The 27,967-nt window shown below is 40.6% G+C and overlaps 1 protein-coding gene across 1 annotated transcript; it reads right to left on the bottom strand.

Annotated features, from left to right (window-relative positions):
* Positions 1-27,967, bottom strand: LOC148347626 (alpha-1,6-mannosylglycoprotein 6-beta-N-acetylglucosaminyltransferase B-like; the record flags this gene model as incomplete). The annotated part of the gene is made up of 17 exons (XM_088324276.1): positions 1-190; positions 2,109-2,266; positions 3,849-3,923; positions 4,005-4,121; positions 4,183-4,329; positions 7,460-7,615; positions 7,692-7,816; positions 17,087-17,220; positions 18,332-18,463; positions 18,542-18,711; positions 18,774-18,941; positions 20,190-20,428; positions 25,886-26,010; positions 26,071-26,197; positions 26,268-26,386; positions 27,661-27,697; positions 27,832-27,967. Coding segments are annotated over 17 exons (2,355 nt in total), but the record flags the coding sequence as incomplete, so codon positions are not given.

Raw genomic sequence — 27,967 nt, 5'->3', positions numbered from 1 at the left:
CTAAGGACTAAGTGCGATCTGTCCAGGTCGGTAAGTTCTGCACGGACACAGTCGACGGTGAGAAGGGTCTGACCCGGCACAGCTGAAAAGCATCGGCTCTTGCTGGAGGCGACAGTGTCGACCCCACGGTGTGTAAGCTGGGAAGATGTGGTTCACTTCCTGTGCCACGCTGGCACAACCAATGGCAAGCCTGCAAAATAGAGTAAAGTACTGTAAATTTCGAACTACAGAGTGTACCTGATTAAAAGCTGCATTATTACATTTTAAGTCACACTTGGTGCCAAATAGATCATTTGACCATTCAAGATGGCGATCACAACTACTACTACTACTACTGCCTCAAAGGAAAATGTGAATGCATCGCGTAAAATGGAAGCCACGTGTATTCAGACAACAGGTCCAGGGCAATCATACTTTGGAGAGTAGTGTCAGATTGCACCACTAATGTGTCTTTTTGTGTTGTTGTCATCGGTGGTTGCCGTGGTAATGGACCAGATTGCACTTGCTTGTTAACGTTCCACTTGCATTAAAGGAAACTTCATTGACCTGACACTGACGCCGATGACACGGAATGAGAAACTAAGCATTTTTGATAGATAAGTTGAAATATTGTGAGGACAAAAGTAAATATTGAATAAAGTACTGTCAAACCCTACATTTTGCTCCTGTTATGTATTAAATCCCTTGTTTTCACGAGGGTTGTGTACCCAAAAAAATCCCGTTATAGTAAAAACCCGCCAAGAAAAGACATTTATTCATTGATTTTTTTCATTGATTCATTCATTAAATATTAGTAACATTTTATATGATAAAACTGTAACAAAATAAAAACTCAAGATCTAAGAAAAAAAAACTGAACTCAGAATTACAGTTGAACGAATGGTCAATGGCAACAAAATTGAAGGGCCGCTCCTCTCAGTGTAAGAAAGCGATGTAGAAAGCGGCCGGCTCCTCGAGTTGAACCGGGTTTCCGTGATTATTTAAAAACAAAAGTCATGAATGTAGCGGTTTCCCACGAGTTGTAGCTCCAGGTCATCCGTTTCACAGGTAATAGAATGGATCTGGCGTTGGTGAGATCCAAGCTCGGCAGAGTTGCTACGTAGTCTAGCCATAGCAGTAGGCCAGACCAACAGCTATGGCACTTCCTTTAACAAAGTATTGCGTGTGACATCACTCGTCTTCTTCCGCACAAGCGTGATATGATGGCAATTAAACAAAAGACACTTAAAAGTCACAAGAAATGCATAGAAGTCTATTTTGGGGGGGGGGAATGTGAACGATTTCACAAGAATGTCGTACATCAGTCGGGCCTGGGCTAAGAAGGCGACCACACTAAATCTCCTGCCCTCTGCTATCAATAAACCGCAGCTTGCACACCCCAACGGAGCTTTTATCGTCGCCGGCGACTTTAATCGGGCATGTTTATGGACTGTACTTCCCAAATCCATTCAATACATGGACTGAGCAATTAGGGAAAAAACCACTAGACCGTGTGTACAGTAAGATCAAACATCTAGTTGGATCCGCCCATCTCTGTCTGTCCCTCACCCCCTCATACACCCCCCCTCCGGAGCAAAACAAAGCCTATACAACAAGGACAGTACAAACATCTTCTTTGTTCCTTTATCTCTTTGTTTTCCTTATATCCTCACTGTAAAATGTAGACCTGGAGTGCCACGTGCAATTTCGTTGTCACAATATATCCCATGTTGTAACAATGACAATAAAGGTATATTTTATTCTATTCTATTCTATTACACACAATGTTTTAAGGCTTGACTTATGCAAGGCTCGAACCTGTGACCTCCCATTCTTGGGAGTGGGCTCCCAACCCTAAGGCCACCATGCTGATCTCCATCTGCCGCTCTGCATGAAGGACAAGGCACACTGCCCAATAGGGCTCGCCCTACAATTTAAAGAAACTCCTAGACTTTTATGTGCACCTGATAGGCGTGAAAATATAGTAAAAAGCCGCACTGTATTTAAAGCCGCCGTGTTTAATATGTAGCAACAAGGTAATCGCTTGTGGGCCGGAATTCACGGTAGTCGGAAGGAACAAAGCAAAAACTGAACCAAGAATTCAGAAGCAGAGATTTTAAAAAAATCACCTTGTAAAAGCTTCCGGGTTGTTGAGGCGAGGAAATTGTGACGGCTCGCACACCAACGAAGCCTGTGCACACACACTAATGCACGATCGACCGAGCGGACCCATGTGCACCCTCAGTGCACTTTCTGGCAACCGGCTCACAGAAGGAGTGCAGAAATTCTGTTGAGAAAATAGGAGAGGTTTATCATTAAATTTTCACTTTTTGCTAAAAAAAATTCTGGGATGAATGTGGGTAATGAAATTACAAGGAATGGTTCAATAGGGAAAGTTCAAAGTCAAAATATTGACTAATATGGGAAAACGAATTACTTTTCAGACTGGTTATAGGCTATTTTTCAAATTAAGTACAGAAGTATTTTAAAAACGTTTTTTTTTTCTGTTAAAGGCTACGACAATCGTGATAAAGGTGAGGATGGCTTTATCACTGAGAAAGGTCAAGTTAAGAAATTGAAGGAAAAAAGATAAACTGTTGTCAAAGATAGACATTATTAAGACTATTTGGTGGCTGTATTTACACAGATAAAATACATATATATTGTTAAAAACTAATCGTGATACCAGGAGCAAAAGTACTCACAGCCTCCATGTTCGTTGAAAGAGAAAGAAGAGACCGCCTCCAGAGAGGGCGTGGTTTATTATTCGTCAATGTAACAGCACACACATGAGCACGACTTCAAAATAAAAGAATATAAGATTGATAAACGTACAAGAGATATAATTAGACTGATTATTGAAACATTGTTTTATGTGTGTGTGTGTGTGTGTGTGTGTGTGAGAAAGATTGTTTTTGTATTTAGGAATATAAAAACAAGTTATTTACATAATAGAAAATTCTGAGAGATTAACATCCAAAACGGCCACCTTGACAACTGTCCGCTTTTTTTGGCCAAATTTTCCCCTTATGTTGGGACAAAAATTGTGATACTATTCATGTAAGGGAACTTAAAGTGTTTTGATTTTATACTACAAATGTTTTCAATTGTTGTATTCTTCAAACAATTGTATCATCTTGGTGCCGGGAAGTCTGGTCACAAGCTTGCCACGCCTCATAATACTTTCTTGATTCTACAGTAAATCATTGTTCTTTTATGTTACAAAAGATTCACTTTTCGTACTGTTCATTTATTGTGCTCGTACGCCATCTAGCGCCCAACAGTGTATCGCTCCAAGTAATCATGTGATTTTGTTTAAGCCAATCAGACTTGTTTCATTTAACAACGTGATCTTGTTTAGGCCAATGTTTTACGCCTAGGAGCGGAAGCGAGTCGTAAGCCAGACAGTGAGAGTAGACGTAGTCGGGGGCAAAAAGAGGTCGTAAGCCGGGACGGGAGAGCAGACGTGGTCAGAATCAAAACGGGTCGAAGCCAGAGACAGACGGGAGCAAAAACGCGACAGGTGGGAGTCAGGGTCGAAAAAAGGCTTGCATAGTATTAACTGAGGTTCGCAGACGGACTGACAACAGGGGACAGACAGGACTGGGTTCAAATACTGACAAGGTCATGCTTTCGTCCCTCCAGATGAAAAGGGACACAAGAAAACGGCCATGTCACTCGGGTCAGGGTGACGCAACACACTCTTTTGTTCAATAGCAGGGCCCGACAGCTTTCACTGATTTACCCCTGCCGCATCATACAGGTGCCCTGCCCTTCCCTTAGAACGCGTTTAAACATCCCACTATCCTTTTACAACACCTCTCCACTTGTTTCTATAACCAATACATGAATACAAAATTAAAAAAGACCTGCTGTGTGATATAATGATGAACCCGTTCCAGCATCCCATCACAAGAGAACTCCCGTAGGGTTAGGGGCTTCACCTGCAAAAATAAGGTCAGCTTTACCTACCTTCATAAACGTCATATTGACGAAAAATTACATGTCATTGCATTTAGTGTTACCTCCGTACGGAGAATTTCTTTGACCGCTTCCCGTACTTCCGTCTTGTTGGTCGCATCCACGATCCAAACATTAGGCCTGCCGATGAATTCTTCCGCATACGGATGCTGGGAGGAAATCTAGGATTGAAAGGAAATTACAGATAACGACATCAAAATGGACTACTTTATCAAATAATACCTTTCTAGTTGTGGGTTTGCCTTTGTAGAAATCACTATTTTCCGACGAGTGAGGTGGATTAAAACGCGGCTGCAGGAAGACGCAGCCCAGAGCCAGGGCTTCGATGGGGGCTGGACCCTCATAGGGGAAACCGAGACCCACAAAAATCTGAAGGGGGATGTATGTTAAGTCAGCGTGGAAATATAATCATTTTTTGCAAAACAAAATCATACAGTTTATAGGGAAAATGTCATCCTGATCTACCAAAGAAAAGAAAACACAGAACCTATACGACATATTGACTTTGGCCTCTTTAATACCGCTTATCAAATCCAATCCAAAAGCCTTAAAGGGACAGTGTGTAATTTTTTACCAATAGATGTCACTGTATTGTCTGGGGTAACTGAAAACGATTGCTACAGAGCACACGGAAGAAAACAAAGAAACTACGGCGACTCAAAGTGAGCAAACCACACCCTTTTTCTTCAAATTAGTTGGCCTAGTGATTTACAACGTTTTTTTGTGTTTGGGGGGTACCCGTAGCAGCAAGATACCCCACAATCATGTCAGTTCCCTGTGGTGAGCCTCACTTTAGGTAGAATAAATACAAATGTCTAGAATTTTGTGTATTAGAAATAAAAAAAATTATTTAAATCTAAATTATCTTTTGCTTATTATTCTAATTAATATTGTTCAGATAAGGCTTTCAACCACTTGGAGGCGCTGAATGTTTCACAATGTCTCGTTACGTAAGCTTAAATAATCCATTTAATGTGTTTGTTGGCATTTGTGCTCAGAATGGGCTTTGAGCTTGAAGTGTGAAAACTAACCCAACTCAGAATATAATTTTATATATATATATATATATATATATATATATATATATATATATATATATATAGTGTGTGTGTGACCAACATTGGCTATTGCTGTAGACACAACACTTGAAAACGGTTTCTGGCGCCATCTAACGGTAATTCTCAACAGGCTTAGAGTGCATGTACAAAATGTGAATTAAATAATAATAATAATAATAATAATTTCCTTGTATTGTCATTCTGTGTAACAATGTACACAGAACGAAATGGTACCCCAAATGATCATTTTTCAGTAGTGTATAAATGTATTCCTCCTATTTGCAACAACTTATAAATAACCGTTTGTTACTATTTTGAACCATGATAATTTAGCAGTTCAAGTGAAATTTCAGCCCACTATTATATTGTTTTAATTGTTTTGCTTTGATCTAGAACCTCAAAAAGCCAAAAATTAAATACGATACGTCTTGGGGCTAAAAGGGACATTGTGTATTATTTGGCGCACCGTGGTAGTAAATAATATATATTTTTTAAAGTTCATTAAAAAAAATAACCATATTGATTTGAATTGTAAGCAAAAAAATGTCCTTCTATAAGAACATGATTTTTTTTGATTATCGTAGGCCAAAATATTTTATCATTTATTATTTTATATAACTTGAGGCTTAACTAGAGGGAGCTGACATAATTGTCCAACATCTTTCTGTACCCCCAAAGACCAAAAACCTGCAAGGCTGGGCAAAAAAAATTAGTGGAAAAGTTGTGTGACTTTGAGTGCCCGTAGTTTGTATTCTTCCTTGTGTGTTGTAGCACGACACAGTAAAGCTTCATACAATGGTCAAATATTACACAAAAGTCTGAGTGAAATTTCAGCCCCCTCCAATATTGTTTTAAGGGATCTACCGGTATTTTATTTAAAACATCAAAGAGCCCAAAATTAAACTCGACACATCTTTGGGGTTAAGGAAGATACAGTGGTACTACAATTTACGAATTTAATTGGAAACAGGTTTGCCATTGAAATGAATTGAAAACTGGATTAAATCAACTGAAACTGCCCTGTAAGAACACTAATGTTTGGTCAATTTTCATAATTATAACACATAGTATAAATAAAACAGGAAGTAAGGCTAGAAAATGCCAAGGATAAAGTTACTGTACAGTACAAAGCTTTATTAGCCAGGAACAGTTCGCAAAACAACATCAAATGGATGAAAATGACAAAATGTGAAATGTCAGTTAAATATCGTTCACTTGTCATTCACGCGTTTCCACCCAGAAACATAAAATAGCGATCCAGCGATTGTTGTCAGTCAAGATCTCAGAATGTTTATTAAAATGTTTCAGTTTTCATCGGACATGACTGTCTGCTTTTGGCTTCATCGTGCTTTCTTTTTGTGATGAAATTCTGCAGTTTTTCCCAGCAGATAAACGCTTCTTTCATTTTTGCCGTCGATAACGTGATCATGTCCCCAGGGAGCTCTTTTTCTTATTTCCAAATCATTGAAAGCTATTCCATATCTTCAGTGATTGCCGTGATACCCGTCGCCACTTTCGCAAACTTCAGGGTCTCTTTTCATCTTAAAACTGTGAACATCGTGGAAATGCTTTGCATTCCCTCACCAAATCATGGCTGGAAATCAAATACTGTACTGTACCAATGGCAAAATCAAACGCATCTGGAGGGACCAGAACACAGCAGTGAAATCAAAGATCAGACTCATGCAAGCACTAGTTACTTCCATCCTCCTCTACGCTTGGGAGCCTTGGACACTCACAGCAAAACTGGAAAATAAAATCCAGCCCTTGGAGATAAGATGATACAGGAAACTTCTAAGCATTAGCTACTTTGCCCATGTGTCAAATGAAATTGTGCGCAACACCATCAGAGGGCACATTGGACCCTACGAAGAACTGTTATCAACTATGTGCGGACAGAAACTTCAGTGGCATGGTCACAATATCATCAGGACTGACCAAGATGATTCTTCAGGGCACAGTCCAGGGGGGTAGGAGGACAGAAAAAGAACTGGGCCCACAACATTAGGGATTGGACTTGTGCCAGGGACCATCAGCAGTCGAGAAGGCTGTCCAAAGTTGCATCCTCATTGGTGCCCTGGCGACTCATCCGGTAAAGGGATCCGTGAACTGCGAATCATTAACTGTAACGATAGCTGTAAACAATCCGCAATGAGCCCCGGTGGCCGCAACCAATGAATTAACAGACTAAACCATTTGGCAATTTAATGCAGCGGGGTTGCAAGGGTCTCCCCTAGCTGATAAACCACGCAGGAGGCTATCGTCGGTACCTACGCAAACCGTTAGTAGTGGCGTCACTGACTTCCGTTACTGAAAAACTGATCGTATAACAAGAAAGATTTTAGTCGGACGCGAACTTCAGATACCGATACATTCGTAAGATGGGAAGATTGTAAAACGGGGGATAGGAAAAATAAACGTATAGTGTGCTAGTGTCTGACCTTGGCTCTGCGGAGAAGACTCAAGAAGTCTTCCTGAGAGAGTAAGCCGTGGTTCTTCACAAAGCGAGGTAAGGTGGAAATGTGTCCCGGAGGCTGGTAAACAGTCGCATGGGTTTCTAACTCTTCACTGATCACTTTGACATATTCAGAAAGACCCTAAAAAAAATTCGGAAAATAAATTAACAAAACAACACACAATATACTATCGAATGTGACTTCCTGTTTACCTTACCTTCCACATGTATTCTTGTTTGCCATAGATGACGGCAATATCCTTCTTCCCGCTAAGCTCCGACTCCTGAGTTCTCCCAGCATCCTCAGCTACGAACCCCAGGAAGGAGTTATCTGGTGTATGCGCTTCATATAAAAAAAAATAGAATTCTTATTCATTCATAACTTTTTGTTGTTGTTCTTTGTTGTGCAGTGTTTCTAAAAGGTATCAGTAGAGGAAACTCATGACATTTAGTATTTCCTCTACCTATACTGCAGGAAAATAAATAAATGATATTAAGTAATGGACATTTTTTATTATTTACAGGAAAACAATCCCTAAAATATGTAACAACCAGATGAATTTAATCTAGAATTATTGATCTTATTTCAATATACAAACGCTCCCCTACTCACGAACATTTGAGTTACGAGAAACAGTAGACATAAACATTTTTTTTCGGGATCTCGAGAAATACTAAAACATTGCTGTAAGTTAGATTTTGTATTGTGTGCACCTTTTTCCGGGTACAGGACAGTACTGTAGTGCTTCTTTCCGCCACTACTGGCGTGTGGTGCTGTGAGAGCTCATCCAGCATCCACCCCGAAGAAGAAATCTGGCTTCCTCTTCCTAGTTTTTGTGTAAACATACTATACTGTATCTCCAGCCCGCTAAGAACTTTGACATTTTCATTGTTTAATATCTCGTGCATCGATTCAACATGGTTGGGGTAAAGTGAAAAGAAGAGGCGAGGCGTTTCTTTTGAAATGAAAGTGGAATAAGAAAGCTTGATGCGGTTGAAAAAAATGGTTGGATCGCTTTTTTTCAGCCACTTTCTACCACAGAGGAGGAAATCGCCTAGCTCTTGAAGCTCATCTTCCAAAAGTAAGTTAAACTTAACTTTATTTATCGTTATAGAGCATATTATTTTATGAAATGTTTTTTTAGTACAAAACTATACAGGTTACTTATACAAACCTTGAACATGCTTATATAAACCTTAAACATACATTCCATACAAAATATAGCACTGAAGCAACAAATTCAACTTACGAATGATCGTCTGGAACCTATCCTGTTCGTAAGTAGGGCAGCGTCTGCACTGATTACTTTTGATTAGTTTCTTGTCAATTAAAATTTTCTTTTATTTCTATCAGAAATACAAGTTAAAAATAGACTAAAACATGAAAATAATAATGCTTCTAAGTAGCTTTTTATTTCACGAGAAAATAAGTTGAAAATGTAGACATACAAAACTATATATACATAGTACATAATGTTTGAATGGGAGTTTGGCTTTTGGGCTTAGTTCTTGGCCTCCCCCGAAGAAATCGATAGATAGATAGATAGATAGATAGATAGATAGATAGATAGATAGATAGATAGATAGATAGATAGATAGATAGATAGATAGATAGATAGATAGATAGATAGATAGATAGATAGATAGATAGATAGATAGATAGATAGATAGATAGATAGATAGATAGGTGGATGGAGAGAGAGAGGGATAGATAGATAGATACTGTATCTATCTAAAGTATTATCTGAGGATAATATTGGAAAATGTGAATTTCCCTTTGGAGATAGATAGATACTTTATCTATCTATCTATCTATCTATCTATCTATCTATCTATCTATCTATCCACCCCTCTCTCTCTCCATCCACCTATCTATCTATCTATCTATCTATCTATCTATCTATCTATCTATCTATCTATCTATCTATCTATCTATCTATCTATCTCCAAAGGGAAATTCACATTTCCAATAGTATCCTCATGTTAAAAAATAAAATAAAATAAGAGATATAGGATACATAGACACTGTAGTAAAAATAAAGCAAAATATGCAAATGTGAGGTTTAGGGTTTAATGTGGGGGTCCACCCTCCCAGGTTGAATTAAAGAGCCTCATGGCATTAGGGAGAAATGATGAGGGATGGAAAGCACTGATCGCCATTTAATATACCCAGCAAGTCATTTTTACATAATCAAAGACGAAAAATAAGAACTCTCGGCAAATAAGAAGTCTACCTGAAACTGTTTGGATAGCAAGCCGCCTTGCCCGCCTCCCTCCGAGACACCGAGCGAGGTGTGAAGGACAAGTATTTACCCGAGCCGTGCAGGAATTTGCTAGCATAGGTGTAAGAGCCATCTTAGCTCCAAAACATTGGCGCTGTGTATCAGGTTGGAAGAGACAAATTCAAACAGGGACTTTTGATTCAGATTCAGATTCAGATCTACTTTATTGTCATTCTAGTACACGTGTATACAGAACGAAATGTCGATGGATCTGACTCCCACAGTTTCCCTCAGTGTCCTTCAGTGTACAGATATAAATAAAGCTGTATTGTGTTATTTACCATAGTGCCGATAGTGCAAGAAGAGACGCTAACCAGATGTGCAGGATGGGCAGTCAGGTTAACAAGTCAGGTACACAGTACCATTATATTGTAAACAATAACACTGTAAGTAATAACACTGTAAGTAACAATAGTGCAGAGATCAAATGTGCAAGGAGTGGCAAGCTATAAAAAAACTGCCACTAGTGCAAAAGTCAAATTAGCAGCCGTTTAGATTTAAGTTAACTATATGTTAGATTGACCATTTAACAGTCTAATGGCCAGGGGGACTAGACTATTGCGGAGCCTGGTGGTCCTGCACCGCACACTGCAGTACCTCTTCCCAGAGGCTAGCAGAGTGAATAGTCCATGATGGGGGTGAGAGGGGTCCCCGGTAATGTTCTTAGCATGGGATAAGCAGCGCTTCTGGCCAATGTCCTGAATGGAGGGAAGTGTAGTCCCGATTATTTTCTCCGCTGTCCTCGTTACCCTCCTCACACTACCCCAGTCGGTAGCGCTGCAGCCTCCACACCACACAGAGATACAGCTGGTCAGGATACTCTCTATGGTGCCCCTGTAGAATGTGATGAGGGATGGTGGGGGCAGGTGGGCTCTCCTCATCCTCCGCAGGAAGTACAGGCGCTGCTGAGCCCTCTTAACCAGAGATGCAGTGTTCACGGACCAGGTGAGTTTGTTTGTGATGTGCACCCCTAGGAACTTGATACTGCTGACAACCTCCACAGCCTTGTTGTTGATGCAAAGTGGGGCATGGTTGGGCTGGTTTTTCCTAAAGTCGACAATGATCTCTTTAGTCTTGTCAACATTCAGGACCAGGCTGTTGTCCTTGCACCAGCCCACCATCTGCTCCACTTCCTCTCTGTAGGCCAGGTCGTTGTCGTCCCTGATGAGGCCCACCACCGTTGTGTCGTCAGCATACTTCACGATGTGGTTTGTGGCGGACCTAGGGGCGCAGTCGTGTGTCATCAAGGTGAACAGCAAGGGGCTTAGGACGCAGCCTTGGGGGGAGCCCGTGCTGAGGTAGATGACATCTGAACTGTTCTGACCTATCCGCACAGATTGGGGTCTGTCACAGAGGAAGTCCAGCAGCCAGTTCCGCAGGGGGGTGTTGAAACCCAGAAGCCCCATTTTGTCTACCAGATGTTGTGGGATGATGGTGTTGAATGCTGAACTGAAGTCCAGGAACAGCATCCGCACATGGGTGTTCTTCTCCTCTAGGTGTGTCAGGCTCAGGTGAAGCGCAGAGGAGATGGCATCCCTGGTGGAGCGGTTTGTCCTGTAGGCAAACTGAAAGGGGTCGAATGAAGAGGGGAGACTGGAGGTGATGTGCTCTTTAACCAGTCTCTCGAAGCACTTCATTATGATAGGAGTCAGTGCAACGGGCCGGTAATCGTTGAGTGATAAGATCTGGGTTTTCTTTGGCACTGGGATGATGTTGGCAAATTTGAAGCATGATGGTACTTTGGCTTGGTCTAGCGAGGTGTTGAAAATGTCTGTTAGTACACAAGCCAGCTGATCGGCGCACTCCCTAAGTACCCGCCCCGGAATGTTGTCCGGGCCTGGAGCCTTCCTTGTGTTGACCCTTCTCAGGGTCTTCCTCACGTCAGATGAGTCCAGGTGGAGTGCTCTTTCGTCCTGATTTGGAGCCGCTTTCACTGCAGGGGTGCTGTTTTGTGCCTCGAACCTACCAAAGAAATTGTTGAGGTCATTCAGAAAGTCCATGCTAGTGTTCTGCACTGGGGTGGTGTTTGGCTTGTAACTGGTGATGGCCTGGATGCCTTTCCACATATCCCTGGTGTTGGTTGTGCTGAGGAAACGTTCCTGAATCTTTTGACTGTACGTTCGCTTTGCTAGTCTGATGGCACGGTTCAGGTTAGCCCTCGCTGATAACAGCGCCTCCTTGTCACCAGATCTAAAGGCAAGGTTACGTACTTTTAGTTGATTGCGTATTTCAGCAGTCATCCAGGGCTTCTGATTGGCACGGGTGCATATAGTTTTGTTATTGCTGACGTCTTCTGCGCATTTACTGATGTAGGCTGACACAGAAATGGCGTACTCATCTATATTTATTTTGTTGTTGTAAGTGGCAGCCGATTTAAACATGTCCCAATCAGTGCACTCAAAGCAGTCCTGTAGTGCCTCCATAGCCCCCTCAGACCACACCCTCACCTGCTTCACTGTTGGTCTTTCTCTTGTTAGCAGGGGCTTGTATGCAGGAATTAGCATAACAGAAAGGTGATCTGATGAGCCTAGGTGGGGGCGGGGGGCTGCTTTATATGCACCTTTGATGTTTGTGTAGGCCAGGTCTAATGTGTTCCTACCTCTTGTAGCAAAGTTTACATGCTGATGGAAATGCGGGAGAACTGTTTTCATATTGGCCTGGTTAAAGTCCCCCGCCGCAATAAAAATGCACTCAGTATAAGCATGCTGCAGTTCACTCACAGTTCGGTAGAGAATGTCCATTGCCTCCTTCGTATTAGCGCTGGGGGGCACGTACACGGCCGTAATGATGGTCGCGCTGAACTCCCTCGGTAAGTAAAACGGTCTGCAGATCACCGTCAAAAGTTCAATGTCTCGTGAGCAGTGATTCGAGATTATCTTCGCATTTCTGCACCATTTATTGTTTGTGTAAATGCATAGACCGCCGCCCTTGCTTTTGCCGGTGAGCTCGCCGCTTCTATCAGCGCGGAAAGCAGTTAGCCCCACAATGCTAACCGCGTCATTCGGGATAGATGAGTTTAGCCATGTCTCCGTCAGAATCAAAGCACAACAGTTCGTCAACTCGCGGTTCGATGAGAATTCCACTTGTAGATGGTCCAGTTTGTTGTCCAGGGAGCGGACGTTGGATAGGAAAATGGATGGTAGAGGCGTTTTGAAGGGTTTAGCCTTCATCCGAGCCGTTAGCCCGGCCCGACAACCTCGTTTCCTTCCCCGGTCACAGCGCTTCCGCTTGCCACTTTTACTCGCTGCTTTGTAGGCCTCTGGCTTCTGTTGACGTAGCACTCCGAGGCTAAGTAAACACTCCAGAGTGGTCGTCGAAATTTGCGCTGGATTTCTGGATGTTCGCATATCCAGCAAAAAACTGCGATCGTATATTAATCTGCAGTTAGAGTTGTCTTTGTTCGCCCTCATAGACTGAGTCGAAGATTGGGGTTTTTGACCAAAATGTGAGAAACTGTCGGGAGCAAATCCGGCCGCCGCCGAGCAGGGCGCCGCCATGTTTTGTGATCGTGATGATGAGTTATTTGACTCTTTTATCTTTTATGAGGCAACGATTCCTCACTCTCTCCTCCGTTGGCAAGACAAATAAACACGTGCCGCGCTGAGGGATGATGAGAGACTCCCACATCGGCGCATCCAGCTCGTCTTCATCCACCGGCAGGCCGTGAAAGGTGACAGCGAGAAGTGTTAGGCTGAAAGTTTGGTCTGGGCTGCCATTCAATTTGACCTTGGCAATTTGTTTTCATGATGAAAATAACTCAAAGTGTGTGACGTGTCACTGTAAATCAGTGGGAGAGTTTAACGTCGGGGAACTTTTTCTTTATATAACTTTCCCAGAATAAAGTGCAATTGCGCCTCCACTACATTAGGGGTCAGTGGCGTTATCCAGGGTTGGGTAGGGTTACTTTAACTTGATGTCAAGGAACGGACCAGGAGGCAGGAAGTGTGAACTCATTTTGCGTGTACGATCTGTCACTTGAATTTAGAAAATAAAAGTTGTCCAACACGCAGGGACCAAAGACAAAACAAAACAGGCTTAAAGGCAATCAAAATCACAAACTAGGCATTTACTCAGAACAAACGGGCATGAACAGGTTTTTCCTCAAGTTAAGCAATGGTCTGGCAACAGGCAGTCCCAAAAGCAGCGCTTAAATATCCCACACGCAATCAAGTCAATGTGTCTCAGCCGGTGTCAAGGGGCGGGACCAGCTGGGTGCCATGACGACCGTGCATGACACTTGATTACTTTCAATTACTTTTGGATTACTCCAATAACAAATATGCTAATAAAAGACAAAATAAACTAAATATGAATAAATCTGTGCAGGCTTGGGGAGTAACGGAATACATGGAACGGCAAAAATGATGTTGGCAAGCTGTTTGGATTTATTTTCATTTTGTTTCTGTCGCATTTTATGTTAGTTTTGCCGGAGATTAAAGAGATCAAAGCCAGGAGAGAAAGCTTACCACGTGTTGTGAGTCATAATTTTATTCATATTTAGTTTCTTTTGTCTTTTATTAGCATATTTGGTATTGGAATAATCCAAAAGTAATTGAAAGTAATCAAGTTAAAGTAACCCTACCCAACCCTGGCGTTATTTTTGGCAGTGTTTTGTCTACATTTAGCCTCCAGACTATTCATATAACACAGACTATAAGCATTGAGTATGAAGTGTAGATAAAAAGTGGCGCAGACCCTCAAGGGACCTCACAATTCTTTTTTCAACACAGATGCAAGGACAGGCAAAGAAAGACGGGGTAAAGAAAAAACTAAAGTCTCCTCCCAAAAGCTAAGACGAGGAAGTTTGACGTAGCGTCCGTAGCACTTCAGTGCGACCACGGAGGGAGACAAGCGAAGACCGGTGTGCTTGCTATGTAAAAAATGTTGGCAGCGGACAGCATGGAGCCAAATAAATAAGCTGTCACTTTAAGACATTAAAACCCAATTATGCTGATAAGATGCTACATGGACAGAGGTGACGTGTTACCACCAGTATCAAGCAATTAATGTTTTCATCCCACCAATATTGAGTGATCACTAAAATAAAAAAGATCAATACCAGGAGGATTTCTTCTTCTGACGGGGGGATGGAGGGTGTGACAGAAAATAATCAAAAAGCACCGCCATAAATAAACATACAGGAAGAAAGTTCTTGCCACCCTGGAAGAAAACGATGCTCTTTCAAAATATGACTTTTCCTATATTACTGATTTTGTTTTTGTGCGGTAGAAGTAGAAAATAATCCTTAAAGGAACAGTGTGTATTATTTAGCGCATCCTAGAGGTTAAAAAATGTAATTCATCAAAAAAATGCAATACTGAAAATACACGAACTATTAAACAAATGTGATTTTTTCTTTAATACTTGTAGGTCAATAAATTACCTAAGGGAGCTGATAAAATTGTTGTCCATCTTGCTGCTATGGTATCCAAAAACCTCACAAAGGAATGGGCAAAAAACTAAGAAGTAAAAAGTTACATTTTGGTAACTAAGTCTCTGTATTCTTCCTTGTACTTTTTAGCACTCGTTTTTAGTTGCACTATACCATAAAGAACAGGTCGAACATGGTTAAATAATTCACACCGTCACTTTAAAATGAAAATAAAGATCCTATGTGGCAGACGGACAATTTTGGCAGATAAAAACATTTTTTACTAAAATGATCAAAAAATTATTTCCAATGAGCAAAATTATTCATAATCATAACAGAAAATTGTATCCACAGCAATGTTCCCTGTAATTTTCCACGGGTCTGAGCGTTCACACAAAGTTGGTTAGCAACGCTTGAAACAACAGTGAGCCACCATAATCCCAAGTGTGACAAGATAATTCATTATCAAACATCTCCAAAACTTGACATCACGTTACATTTTGCTGACTTTCCGGCAATGCAAAATGATTTTTCTCTTTTGAATGAATTGACTCATGTACTATTGCAAAGGTTGTACGGCCTACAAACGGCGTTTGTTCTTACAATTCTTTCACAAGATATCCATTTCTTTTTTTTTCTTGATATATTTTGTCGCATAATATTAACATTTTGGGGGGCTTATTTAGTCGGTTGTAAGATACAGAACTATATTTAATCACATTTTTAGTGGAAGTACAATGTTGGCATCACGATTCCCTTGATATAATTGGAAATTATTTGAATGCAACACACACTTTTTCTTATTTTTTTTCTACTTTTTTTTAAATTCCTTTAAAAAAAATCTCATTGTGTTTATTTTTTCCGAGCTGTTACTTTTTTCTTTTTGTTCTCTATTTACTTTTTTCCTACATTTCTTTCTTTTCTTTTTTTTCCTGGCTTTTTTCTAAATTTTTCCTTCTTTTTTTCTCTTCCTTTTGTTTCTTTTTTTCTCAGCTTTTCACTACTTTTTCATTTTGGTATTTTTTTCTTTTTTGTTCTATTCCCCCTTCCTATAAGTCATTTTGTGCATAATTTTACATAATATTTGGTCATGTTGGGATTAAAGAAGCAAAAACAACCTGAAGAGCCGTTTAGGACCCGAAAGAGCCGGTTCCTTTAAATGAGCCGAGCCGAAGAAGCCGGTTCTCGACAAACTCTACTAACTTTACTCAACTTCGTTCTAATTCGACTCGACTTCAAAATACCGCATTTAGGACACAACATCAGGGGAACCCGTGTATTTTTACCTTGATGCACTGTAACTTTGACTTAAGTCGCTTCTTAATTAGTAATTTTGAGCCCTCATTTTTGTGCGTTGGCTAGATTTTCTTGTGCGCTGAGAATGTGCGAGCAGTGCGCAATTGCGCACGCGCGCAGCTTAGAAGGAACACTGATCCACAGTATTATTTTTTATCAGCATTTGCCCATCTTCAGTCTAAGTAATGTTTATAAGTAATGTTTTTATAATTACATTGCAAAAAATAATTCTAAATATTCCAAAAACAATACTTAGAATGAGAAACATGACCTGCCAATATGTCATTAATTTAGGTTTATTAATTGAGGTCACCCGATTAGGCAAATTTGGCACTCATTAAACTCCAGCATATAAGGACAACACAGACAGATCCTCAGTGTTTGATCATTGATTCTTTTGCCCATTCCGTGCCGTCTCTTCAAACCCTTGACGCCTGCTTAGTGCCCTTTACGACTCGTGTTTTTTACCGTCTTAAAGACTGCGTTTCCTTTGCCTCTTATCTCCTTTCCCAACCTTTTATTATTTTCCTTAACCCTATTAAAAACTGCCAACTTGATGCGTGTGTCTGGGTTTGGGTTCCCTGTGCCCAACATAACCAGCAATCTTTTTCACATTATCACTATAATTATATTGTGCATTGACAATTATTCAGTATACACTTACGGAACATGGTCATATACTGCAGAGGTTGAAGGCCCCAGCTACCCCACAGTGTTTGAAAGCCATGGGCGCTGGCATAACTTGCCAGGTTAAAGGCTGGTTCCGTACCAAACGAGTCCAAGATCCGGAAACGGCATCTGTAGTATGAATTTGAACATTTCAAAGTTAAAAATAATGTTCTTCCTTGAACTCACCAAAGACAGTAGTTGGATTTTTTTCAAAACGCAAGTGTGGTTGACACTACCAAGTGGTAAGGTTGGTCATTTACCGGTCTAAATCATACATAGTACATGTTATTTTAGTGTACATGTGTCAAACAGGCGGCCCGCGGGCCAGATCAGGCCCTCTATGGGATTGAATCCGGCCCGCGAGACAACGCTCAGAGAAGCGCAAGAGAAAAACAAGCTGCAGGTTGAAATATGTCAACTTGATGTTGCCAAAGCCAGGTGCCTCTCACAAAGACACTGTACTTGTATTTATTTCTCTCTCTCTCTCTCTCTCTTTCTTTTCCACCCCTTATCTCCCGCTCTGTCTCTTTCACCCTCTGAGTCTCTCTTTTTCTCCTCCTTTGTTGCTCTTTGTCCCTTTCTCTCTCTGTGTCTTTTAACCTCTTTTGCTCTAACTTCCTTCTTTCCTTTTCTCTCTTTTCTCTTTCTCTCTTCATACCCTTCGTGCTTTCTTTTCTCTTTTCTCTCCTTCTATCTTTCTATTTCTCTTTGGATTTCTTTCTTCCTCTCCCTTTTTTCCCCCTTTCTCACGACTTTTTATCTTTTGTTTCTCACGCTCTCTCCCTCTCTCTCTATTTCTCTTTGTCCCGCCCTCTCTCCTTTTCCCTTCCTCTTTCTCTTATTGCTTTATCTCTTTTTCTTTCTCTTTAATCTACTAGTCCGGCCCCCGACAGAATATTTGTTCTATCGTGTGGCCCCTGTATTAAAATGAGTTTGACACCCCTGTTATTTGGGGCGGCAGTAGCTCAGGAGGTAGAGCGCTCGTCTTGGGATCAAGGGATCCCAGTTCGAATCCCGGCTTGTCCGTGTTACATGTCGAAGTGTCCTTGGGTAAGACACTGAACCCCTAATACCTCAATAAGCAGGTTAGCGTCTTACATGGCTGCAATACTATTGGGAAATGTGGAGCACATTGTAAAGCGCTTTGGGAAGTCATTGACTTGAAAAGCGCTATATAAATGTAGATTTTATTGCAATGATAGAAATAGACTGAAAAAAAGGAATATCAGTGTCTACTTACTGATAATACTGAAAAGCCAGTCCCATGGCTCCTTGTAAATGAGCCAGGCCGTGATAGTCCGTAAAGATGAGGTCAAAGGTCAAGGGCCCCTTGATGGGACAACTTCCTCGGCCCGGGGCAGCGTCGATCAATCTTAACCAACACAGAGTCAATTTAATCCAACTGTGCATGCTATCATCCAATGCTCTTCACCAAGTGTTGACGTCCTACCTGTGCAGGTGATTCTGCGAGGTGGCGAGCGTCACGTCGTGGCCCAGTACGGTCAAACAGGCGCTGAGGTCCGCCCACTGGACCAGTTCTCCGAGAGGACCCCCTCTTTCCACCATGCCTTCCAAACGTCGCCCTGTGCCACTGGCGATGGCACCGGGGTAAAGCAGCATCTACAAGTCAAGAAAAATGGATCTAAAACCCAGAGGTTGTGATAAAATGCTGCGTTTTGAACCTTCATCAAAGACACGTGCTTGTTGTTATTGTGTTGTTTCATGGAGAGAGCGGCTCGACTCCAGTATTCTGACATCGTTTCCACTCGGGAGCGCATGAATCTCATTGCCGGGCCGCTGCTGTTGCTGATGACTTCGTAGAGTGAACTCAGGGTCGTCCGTATCACTGCCTGTGTGAAATGCAACAAAATAGTGGAGTTAATTAAATGATATGCGGTCATGCGCAAATAGAGTAGTAAATGTACAGGGTTGCGTAGGGTTACTTTAACTGGATTACTTTCAATTTCTTTTGGATTACTCCAATACAAAATATGCTAATAAAAGTCAAAATAAACTAAATATGAATAAAATGATGACTCACAACACGTGGTAAGCTTTCTCTCCTGGCTTTGATCTCTTTGATCTCCGGCAAAACTAACATCAAATGCGACAGAAACAAAATGAAAATAAACCCAAACAGCTTTCCAACATGATTTTTGCCGTTCCATGTATTCTGTTACTCCCCAAGCCTGCACAAAATTGAGTCATTTTATTCATATTTAGTTTCTTTTGTCTTTTATTAGCATATTTGGCATTGGAGTAATTTAAAAGTAATTGAAAGTAATCCAGTTAAAGTAACCCTACCCAAGACAACAATGAGAGAAGCGCAAGAGAAAAATGAGCTGTAGTTTTAAATATTTCCACCGGATGTCACCAAAGCCAGGTAACACTTGTAAAACAATTGTGGTAGTATTTCTCCATTTCTCTGTGACGCACTTTTTTAAAATGTATTCCTCCCTCTTTTTCTTTCTCCTGTTCACTCTCTCTTTCTCTCTCTTTTTCTCTTTTCTCTATTTCTCTCTCACTTTCTAACTCTTTCTTTTTCTGTGTCTTGCTCTCTTTTTATTTTCTCTCTTTAATTCTCCTTCTTTCTATTTTTCTCTTTCTTTCTCACCCTCTTTCTTTCCCTCTTTTGACCTTTCTCTCTCTCTCTTTCTCTCTCTCTCACCTCACTTTGTCTTTTTCTCTTGCTGACTCTTTTTCTTTCTGTCCTTTCACTTCTCTTATTCTTTTTATCTTTCTCTTTCTTCACTTTCTTTTTCTCTCTATATTCATTTCCCCCTTCTTCTCCATTTATATCTCTACTCTGCTCTCCCATTTTCTTTTACTGTTACTCTGTTCCCTTGTTCTCCCTATCTCTTTATTGCTCTCTCTTTCCCTCCCTCTCTTTCTCTCTCTTTTTCTCCCTCTCTTTCTCTTAAACTAACTAGTCCGGCCCCCGTGAGATTTTTTCATAGCATTTGTGGCCCCCAGCTAAAACGAGTTTGACACCCCTGCATTAACGGATATGTAGATGTTGTTGGTTTTTTGTTGTTGTGTTTTTTACTTTGTTTTTTTCTTATTTATTGTTCAAAAACCAATATCACTTGACTAAATACCTTTTTAGTGTAGGGCCGAGCTTGTTGATGCCATAGAGGTGACGATTGATTCCTGCCAGGTACAGGTGGGCAGAAGTTCTCCGTTTGGCTGAGGTAAGTCAGTATGGAACAGGTGGTTCCATCTACGCCATAAAAGGCGTAGCACGGGTCCGACTGCCATTTGGCCTGCAGGAATTCCACTTTTTCCGCACACAGTGGATATGCAAGATCTACGGGCACTGTGCATTTACCCTTGGGTCCTATCCAAGAAGATCATATAACAAGACCTGAGTAATGAACTCCTGATTACTCTAATCCCTCATTTCTCATGGTTAATGGAGACCAGAACCCCCGCGGTATGCAAAAATCCATGAAGTAACCCCTCGCCTCCTCATTTTTAACATGCACTCTAAAGGCCCTCGCCTGCGGCAATAGTAACTCGGGGGTAATGTATCGCGGCCGCATGAGTGCTGTTCATTTTAGGTGGAAAGAACAGAAAAAAGAGCCGCCACACATGACAAAAATTTGCTCTTTTGGCCCTCGCTCTCAGCCAGCAATAGTCAACTGGGGATAATGGATCTTGACCAAAACAGTACAGTTCATTTTAGGCAGTCCAAAATGGCACGCTTTGGCAGCCCAAACCAAAAAAAGTAAGCTCTGTCGGCCTCTCCTATCAGCAAAAGCCGACCAGGGATAATGGATCATGATCACAACCCTTCATTTTATTCAAAGCGGTCCAAAAAAAGCACACACCCCCAACAAAAATGCCCTCTGCCGGTGCCCACTCTCAGCAATATGGCATTGGGGATATTGTATTTCAGCCGCAAGGGGTGCAGTTCATTCTGTGGGTAAATACAGTAACTGCTAAAAAAGGGCTGCCTGGCCTAACAAAAGTATGCTCTGACGGTCCATACTTGCAGCAATATGCGATCTGGGATAATGGAGTATTTCCCACACATTGTACTGAGGCCGCAAAGTACGAAGCACAAAGTGGGGGATTACAGTATTCCAAAAATCAAATAATTTGGTTATGCAGAAATTGAAGCACTCACTTTCATACAATAGTCACATTTGTTATTAATCATTTGTATTTTAAACGCATCTGAAATGCACCATAGCATAATGAAGCAACTGTACTATGCGTGTGAGGGTCTGTCAGATTTGAGGAATTGAGGTGAGCTTCCCGTAAGCCCCCCCACAGCTTGATGTCAATCAGGAGTAACCGACACCCTCCCTCACCCACCCCCGTCCCAGAAAACAGTCCCTTTTTTACAATGCTCGCCAAAATAAACCCTCTTTTGCTGTGTGAAACAACCCCCGTACAAGGCATAAGCGGGGATAAGAAAAACAACAGGCATACCCGAGAACCGCTTTTTTTGCAAATCCAAAAAGATGAGTGGGCAAGTTTTACAAAAAGTAACCTTTACTAGCCTGGACCCCATCTACGCTTGGGGGCCCAAAAGCTTATCTGCCTCCTAGAAAAATACATAAATAACATAAAACATTAAAACCATTCCTTCCTAAAATTAGCCAATTTTTATGTACTGAATATATATTTTAATTGTAGGGCATGAATTGATTTTTAACTTTAAATTGTCAGGACAAAATAAATAGGTCAATAAATGCTGGTATATAACATTTATTTTAAGGAAGTTAGCATTTTATTTCATCACGTTCAATAATAATAATACGCAACCATGGTCCTCTTACATCCGTGAGTGTAGTTAATCCAACCGTGTAATATACAGTATATACACACTCAAAAAATGCAATAATGCCGACAAATAAAAGAAAAAATCCGCTCTGGAGCAACATAACTGTGATGCACACTCATCTTTTTTGGTAAATTGCAGGCTTTGTTTTGCCCTGCTTTAGCCTATGCAAGCCCGTAAATGCTAAAACTGACCCGCCTTCTTTACCTCCAAATAACTTTAGCCAATAGTGACGAATAGTGACCGCAATAATGCCGACAAATAAAAGAGAAAATCCGCTGAGAAGCATCTGAATAAATAGATGCTGCTTGTGGCTAGCTATCTGTTTAGCCCCATAGTTCCTGTTTACAAATAGACTAGTAAGAAAATGTTTTCTCCATGCTAGTACAAATGACTTGTGTTTCCTCTGGACCTAGCGACTACGCGAAAGCAAATTCTGTAACGGGCGTTTTCTTCTGTTCCACGTCCGCTTCGTCAAAACCAAAATAGGTCCAAAAAAGTGATCAACCGCCCTCTTTTCGGTGCAAGCTTTGTTTCCTTCTCGTTTGTTGACTCAGGGACTATGTTTACGGAGTCAGCCATGACACGGTGGGTGTGGCATAGTGTGGCGCTTGCAAACTTTGAATCGCGTTTATTGGCTTGTGTTTTTTATTAAAGCTTGCCTCTGATTGGTCAGCGCTTTTAAAACTTGAACAGTAACAATTGTGGTTGGCCAAAACTCCATCACTCACTACAAAACTTTGAAAAAACAATAGTGCTTTGCGGTTTCACAACCGCACGACGTCACATCGCGATGTCGATTCGATTTCGGTTAAATAAACGTTCAAACTTCTTTGGGAACCACTGCCGTAAAGCAACCAAACCTGTGATTCACATTCATCTTTTTCGGCCAATTGCCGGCTTTGTTTTGCCTGTAAATGCTTAAAAGGACCCGCCCCCTTTACCAAATAACTTTAGCCAATAGTGACCGATTCAAATGATGATTGACACATTAGTTAGAAAATAAAACGCCGGCATATATATCCCAGCATACACCGCGGACGACTTCGCCTACGGGGGAAAATCTAGTCGGCGGCTGCATGCCTTAGTTGCAGGACCTTGCGACTCAATATTGATCCATATATAAGGTATTATAAGTAGCGGTGGGTAGGGTTACTTTAACTGGATTACTTTCAATTACTTTTGGATTACTCCAATACCAAATATGCTGATAAAAGACAGAATAAACTAAATATGAATAAAATGATGACTCACGACACGTGGTAAGCTTTCTCTCCTGGCTTTAATCTCTTTGATCTCCGGCAAAACGAACATAAAATGCGACGGAAACAAAATTAAAATAAATCCAAACAGCTTGCCAACATCATTTTTGCCGTTCCATGTATTCAGTTACTCCCCAAGCCTGCACAAAATTGAGTAATTTTATTCATATTTAGTTTATTTTGTCTTTTATTAGCATATTTGGTATTGACGTAATCCAAAAGTAATTGAAAGTAATCAAGTTCAAGTAACCCTACCCAACCCTGATTATAAGGCGCAAGGTCAGCTTTTGAAAAAATAAAGGCTTCTAGGTGCAGCTTGTAATCGTAAAAATACGGTATTTAAAAATTAAAGTGCACCCTTTTTGGTTTTTCGAGTGTTGTCCAAATAGGAAATGTCTGGACACAACTGGTATCAAATTTTTTTGGCATTTAAATTGCTCAAAATGTTTCAAAACCGCCCCATAGATGCTATTCATCTAGCCCGTCTATGGCATTTCCCATCAAGCTAGGAGCTCAAAGTAAAATTGTGTGATTATTGTTTAAATCGGTCATTTCAACTGAAAGTGCTGATACTGTCAATTGTATTTCCCTTTACCTGACCCGGGTGCTCTGGTTAAAGAGCCAAAAAGCAAAAAAGGCGTGTGTGGCCCCGTTTGTCACAGAATATTCAAACATGGAGGTGAGAGGCCAACACATACATATTACATGCCAACTATAACGTGTGTAACCCAATTCTCACCTGACACCTCTCAGGTGGCAGGCCTGGTCTTCACAAGAATTGTTATTCCCCTTTAAGCACGTGCACTCTTTGCCTTTTAACTAGCATCAAATTCCCACAGTCTGTTAATTTATTCCCGCGGTTAAAACCGGGAGCGACTGAGTCTTTTGAATTAGGCGTTCGGCTCAGCCAATTAGTCGAATGAACCACAAATCTGAGTTGTTTTTAAAAGTTGCATGGTAAGAATTACCGCAAAAATAAGCATTAGCTTTTTTTCAGCATAAAAAAAGGCCTTTTCTGTATTTTTTCAATGTATTTTCTGAAAAAAAAAAGTAGGGATGGGTGAGTAAAAATACTTATTACAAGTTATCGGCACCGGCCTGACACCAGTCCATATGGAATTGTATTTATTACACATTTTCATGGAAAAATAGTCAAATGATACCTAAAACTGCTGAATGTCCCTCTTTTATTTTATAGATACATGATTCAGTTATTATTATTGTGTTATCAAAACATACTTATTTTTATTTTTGCTCATTTTAGAGATTATTTTTTGTTCTTTCGTTAAACGATAGGGTGGCACGGCGGGTGGGTGGTTAGCGAGCAACCCCACAGTGCAGAGGTTCAGGGTTCAAGTCCAGCTACCGCAACCTTCCGGTGTGGAGTTTGCATGTTCCCCCCGTGCTTGCGTGGGTTTCCTTCGGGCACTCCAGTTTCCTCCCATATGTCAGGTTAAACTGTCCCTAGGTGTGAATGAAAGAGTGAATGGTTGTCCGTCTCTGTGTGCCCTGCGACTGGCTGGCAACCATTTCAGGGTGTCCCCTGCCTACTGCCTGAAGATAGCTGGGATGGGCTCCAGCATCCCCGCGACCCTACTGAGAATAAGCGGCGCAGATAATGGATGGATGGATGGATAGTTAAAAGATATGGTAAATGGACTGCATTTATATAGCGTTTTTCAAGTCACTGAAGACTTCACACTTGCCCATTCACCCACACTTACACACCAATAGATATGTAGAGTGTTCTTCGAATCAAATAAATCTAGGAAAATTTAAAAATGATGCCAACAACCAGCAAAACAATCTGCTTGATAGACAAGATTTTGTTCACTATACAAACGTGGAAACTGCTTCTTAGTTTCAATTTGAAGAGACTAGCCAGAGGTGTTCCGGCATCCAGCTTGTGGTTGAATGGTTGTCAAAGTATCATTGAGTTATTATTTTGTTTTTAGATAATCATTTTAGAAAAATAAATAAATAAATAAAAAACTAAATAAAAAAATCTTTACTCAGTTTTATTTTAGGGATAATTTTTCTCATATATTGTATATATATCCAGTCGGACTGTTCTAGTGAAACCAAACAAAAAAAGAATCCCAAATTCAGAAAAAAGAATCCATCAAATAAGAATGTGTCCGCTATGGATTTTGAAATTGTCTAGCGATGGAATCTGTTAACTACGCATTGTTGTTACCAGTGACTAATTACTGGTGACCAGAGGTGTCTAGTAACAGAGTACATTTACTTCGTTACATTTATTTGAGTACGTTTTGGTTAATGTTGTTCTTCTAAGAGTATTTTTAAATCCCTATTCTTTTACTTTTACTTAGGTAAATTTGTACAGAAAAACGCTACTTTTTGATCCCGACCACGCCTGCTCTCCCGTCCCGACTTACGACCCGTTTCCTACTCCGACCACGTTTTTGCTCTCCTGTCCCAGCTACCGACCAGTTCTTCCGTCCCTGACACCGCCATCCCTCGCTACGGAAGATCCACTTCCGTGTTCGGATCACACAATCCGAGTACGAGAGCGACTCGCTTCCCGTGTCCAGCAAACACCGGATAATGGGCGCAGCCCTTCCTCTCTCCTTCAATAAAACTTGTGAGAAACGCAACGCTATTGGGTCCTGTTTCCGTTCTGGTCTTGACAGTATCAGTATTGGTGAGTAGGGAAACTACAACTACTTTTTTTTAATCTATCGACACAAATACAAATTTTGTCTGAGGAGCTTTCAACTACCTGTGTGTTTTCCAAGGGTTGGGGGTGCATGAGGAAGGCGATGATGATGATAATAATTGAATTGGTCCAGTTTTTGGGAAACCCTCTCCACCAAACCAGCCAAACCTTGCTGGTCCTGTCGAAAGCTGGCAAAACAATATATTGTTAATGAAAACATATACAGTTTTTTCATTTAGTATAAATACCTCTGTAGAAGCATGCGAATAGCCTCTGAGGTCATCTTAGCATCTCGCTCTTGGCTCATCTGCTGCACCTGAGAGCTGAGAGCCTTCAGGCGATTGGACAGCCTCCGAAAATCGAAATTTTGCTGACCTAAGAAACAAACAAAAAATATGTACAGCAAAAATATTTTACTCTAAGATATCCTCTTGACTTTTACTACCCTGATCCTCAGAAGGTGATCTCCCCACAGGTTCTTCTGAGGAGGTTTCCGATGGCACCCAAAGAGTCTGCATCAGCAAAGTGAGTGTGGACAGGGCGAGGCAGAGCACCAAGCAACCGCTAGAGGACGCAAGAGATGTGGTCACAATAAGACAAGTCACCTTTTTTGGAATTCAAAACGTTTTAAATCAACTTTCCTCTCATTTAAGCCAATCATGTTATGTATTCATTTAATTTATTTAAAGTGTTATTTTTTTTAACCTTTAATTGAAAAGATGGCTGCAGATTAGACGAATAGAAACGTAAAAAATGGACACAGATGATATTGCACTGTATTAAACTATTATTGATACATAAATGTTTATTTATATACAAAAACGTATTTCTGCCAGGATGCCACTTTCTGATTAAGATGGGAATTTGACATGTTTTAATAACAATAAATTCTATTCTATTCTATTCTATTATATTCTACTATAATATAATATAATATATTATACTATATTATATTATATAGTATTATATTATATCATATTATATTAAAATATATTTCATTATATTCCATTCTATCCCATTCCATTAGGGTGTCAGGTAGTGATGCCGGTATTCTTGTCGATACCTGGTATCATATTTCCAATAGTAAATACCGTCAATCTAGGGAATAAAAATTAGATGAATATTATAATGTTAATTGAAGGCAACAAGTAATATGGCCCAGCCTTGTCAGGCTGATTGAAGATTGGTTTTGGCTGCTTGGAGTGGTCAATGGTCAGGAGCTCCAGTACCCAATTTGACAGCCAGAAGGCGTTAGAAACTGCACAAAAGCAAACATGTTTATCCATTGTGTTGGTATTTATTGGGGGTGCCTTGACACGAAACCTAGCTAAAGACATTCGAGGATGCTGAAAATACAATTGTGTAAATTTTCACAAAAACCCGTTCAGCCGTTTCCGAGCCTATATATTACGTACAAACACACACATGTACTCGCACGCACACAAATCAGGGTGTATAAAGTTGTTTAGATTTAAAATGAAAATAATGTGTTTGGATTTATAATTTTTGGATGAAAAATTATTCATCATTTTTGAAAGGTTAAGTGGGTCCCTGATAAAATTAGATGGAAAAATGCATTATATTAACCAATTAAATGTATTGATTTCATGTATCAATGTACCCTTTGGCTCTCTTTTATTCTGTGTATTGCCTTCTACTTGGAGGTTTATCAACACTACTTATGATATGGGTTTCATTAGCCCACATTTTCGTTATTTTTAAGGTGATCCGATTTATTTAAAGTTGAGTAAATGTGTCGTTTTCTTTGTTTTCCTTTTCCAATTCAATTGTTACTTTTTTTAAATAAAAAGATGAATTCGATTTTACTGGAGTCTTACCTACGTGGTCGCAGTGCAACTCGCATGTCCTCCTTCACTGCAAAACACACATTGATTAATCGAACAAGATCCTTCATTATCATTGCTACCGTATCATTTTCAATTCTATTTGGCTGTGGCCATCCCGGTATGCAGGTTATCCAGATATCCACAGGCACATGCACTTCTCACCTCCTGAGAGCTTCACGCCCGCTGCCAGACTCCCATCAGGCTTGTTTGTAAAACAAACAGACTTTTTAAAAAAATGCAAGGAAAATAAATGAAGTCGAGGCTGGGAACTCCTTTTGTTTGTCTGCGCCGGCTTTCT

The sequence above is a fragment of the Urocampus carinirostris genome, chromosome 19, assembly GCF_059441175.1.
Source record: "Urocampus carinirostris isolate Australia breed hairy pipefish chromosome 19, RoL_Ucar_1.0, whole genome shotgun sequence".
Lineage (NCBI taxonomy): Eukaryota > Metazoa > Chordata > Actinopteri > Syngnathiformes > Syngnathidae > Urocampus > Urocampus carinirostris.
This window is presented reverse-complemented; position numbering and strand designations above follow the sequence as displayed.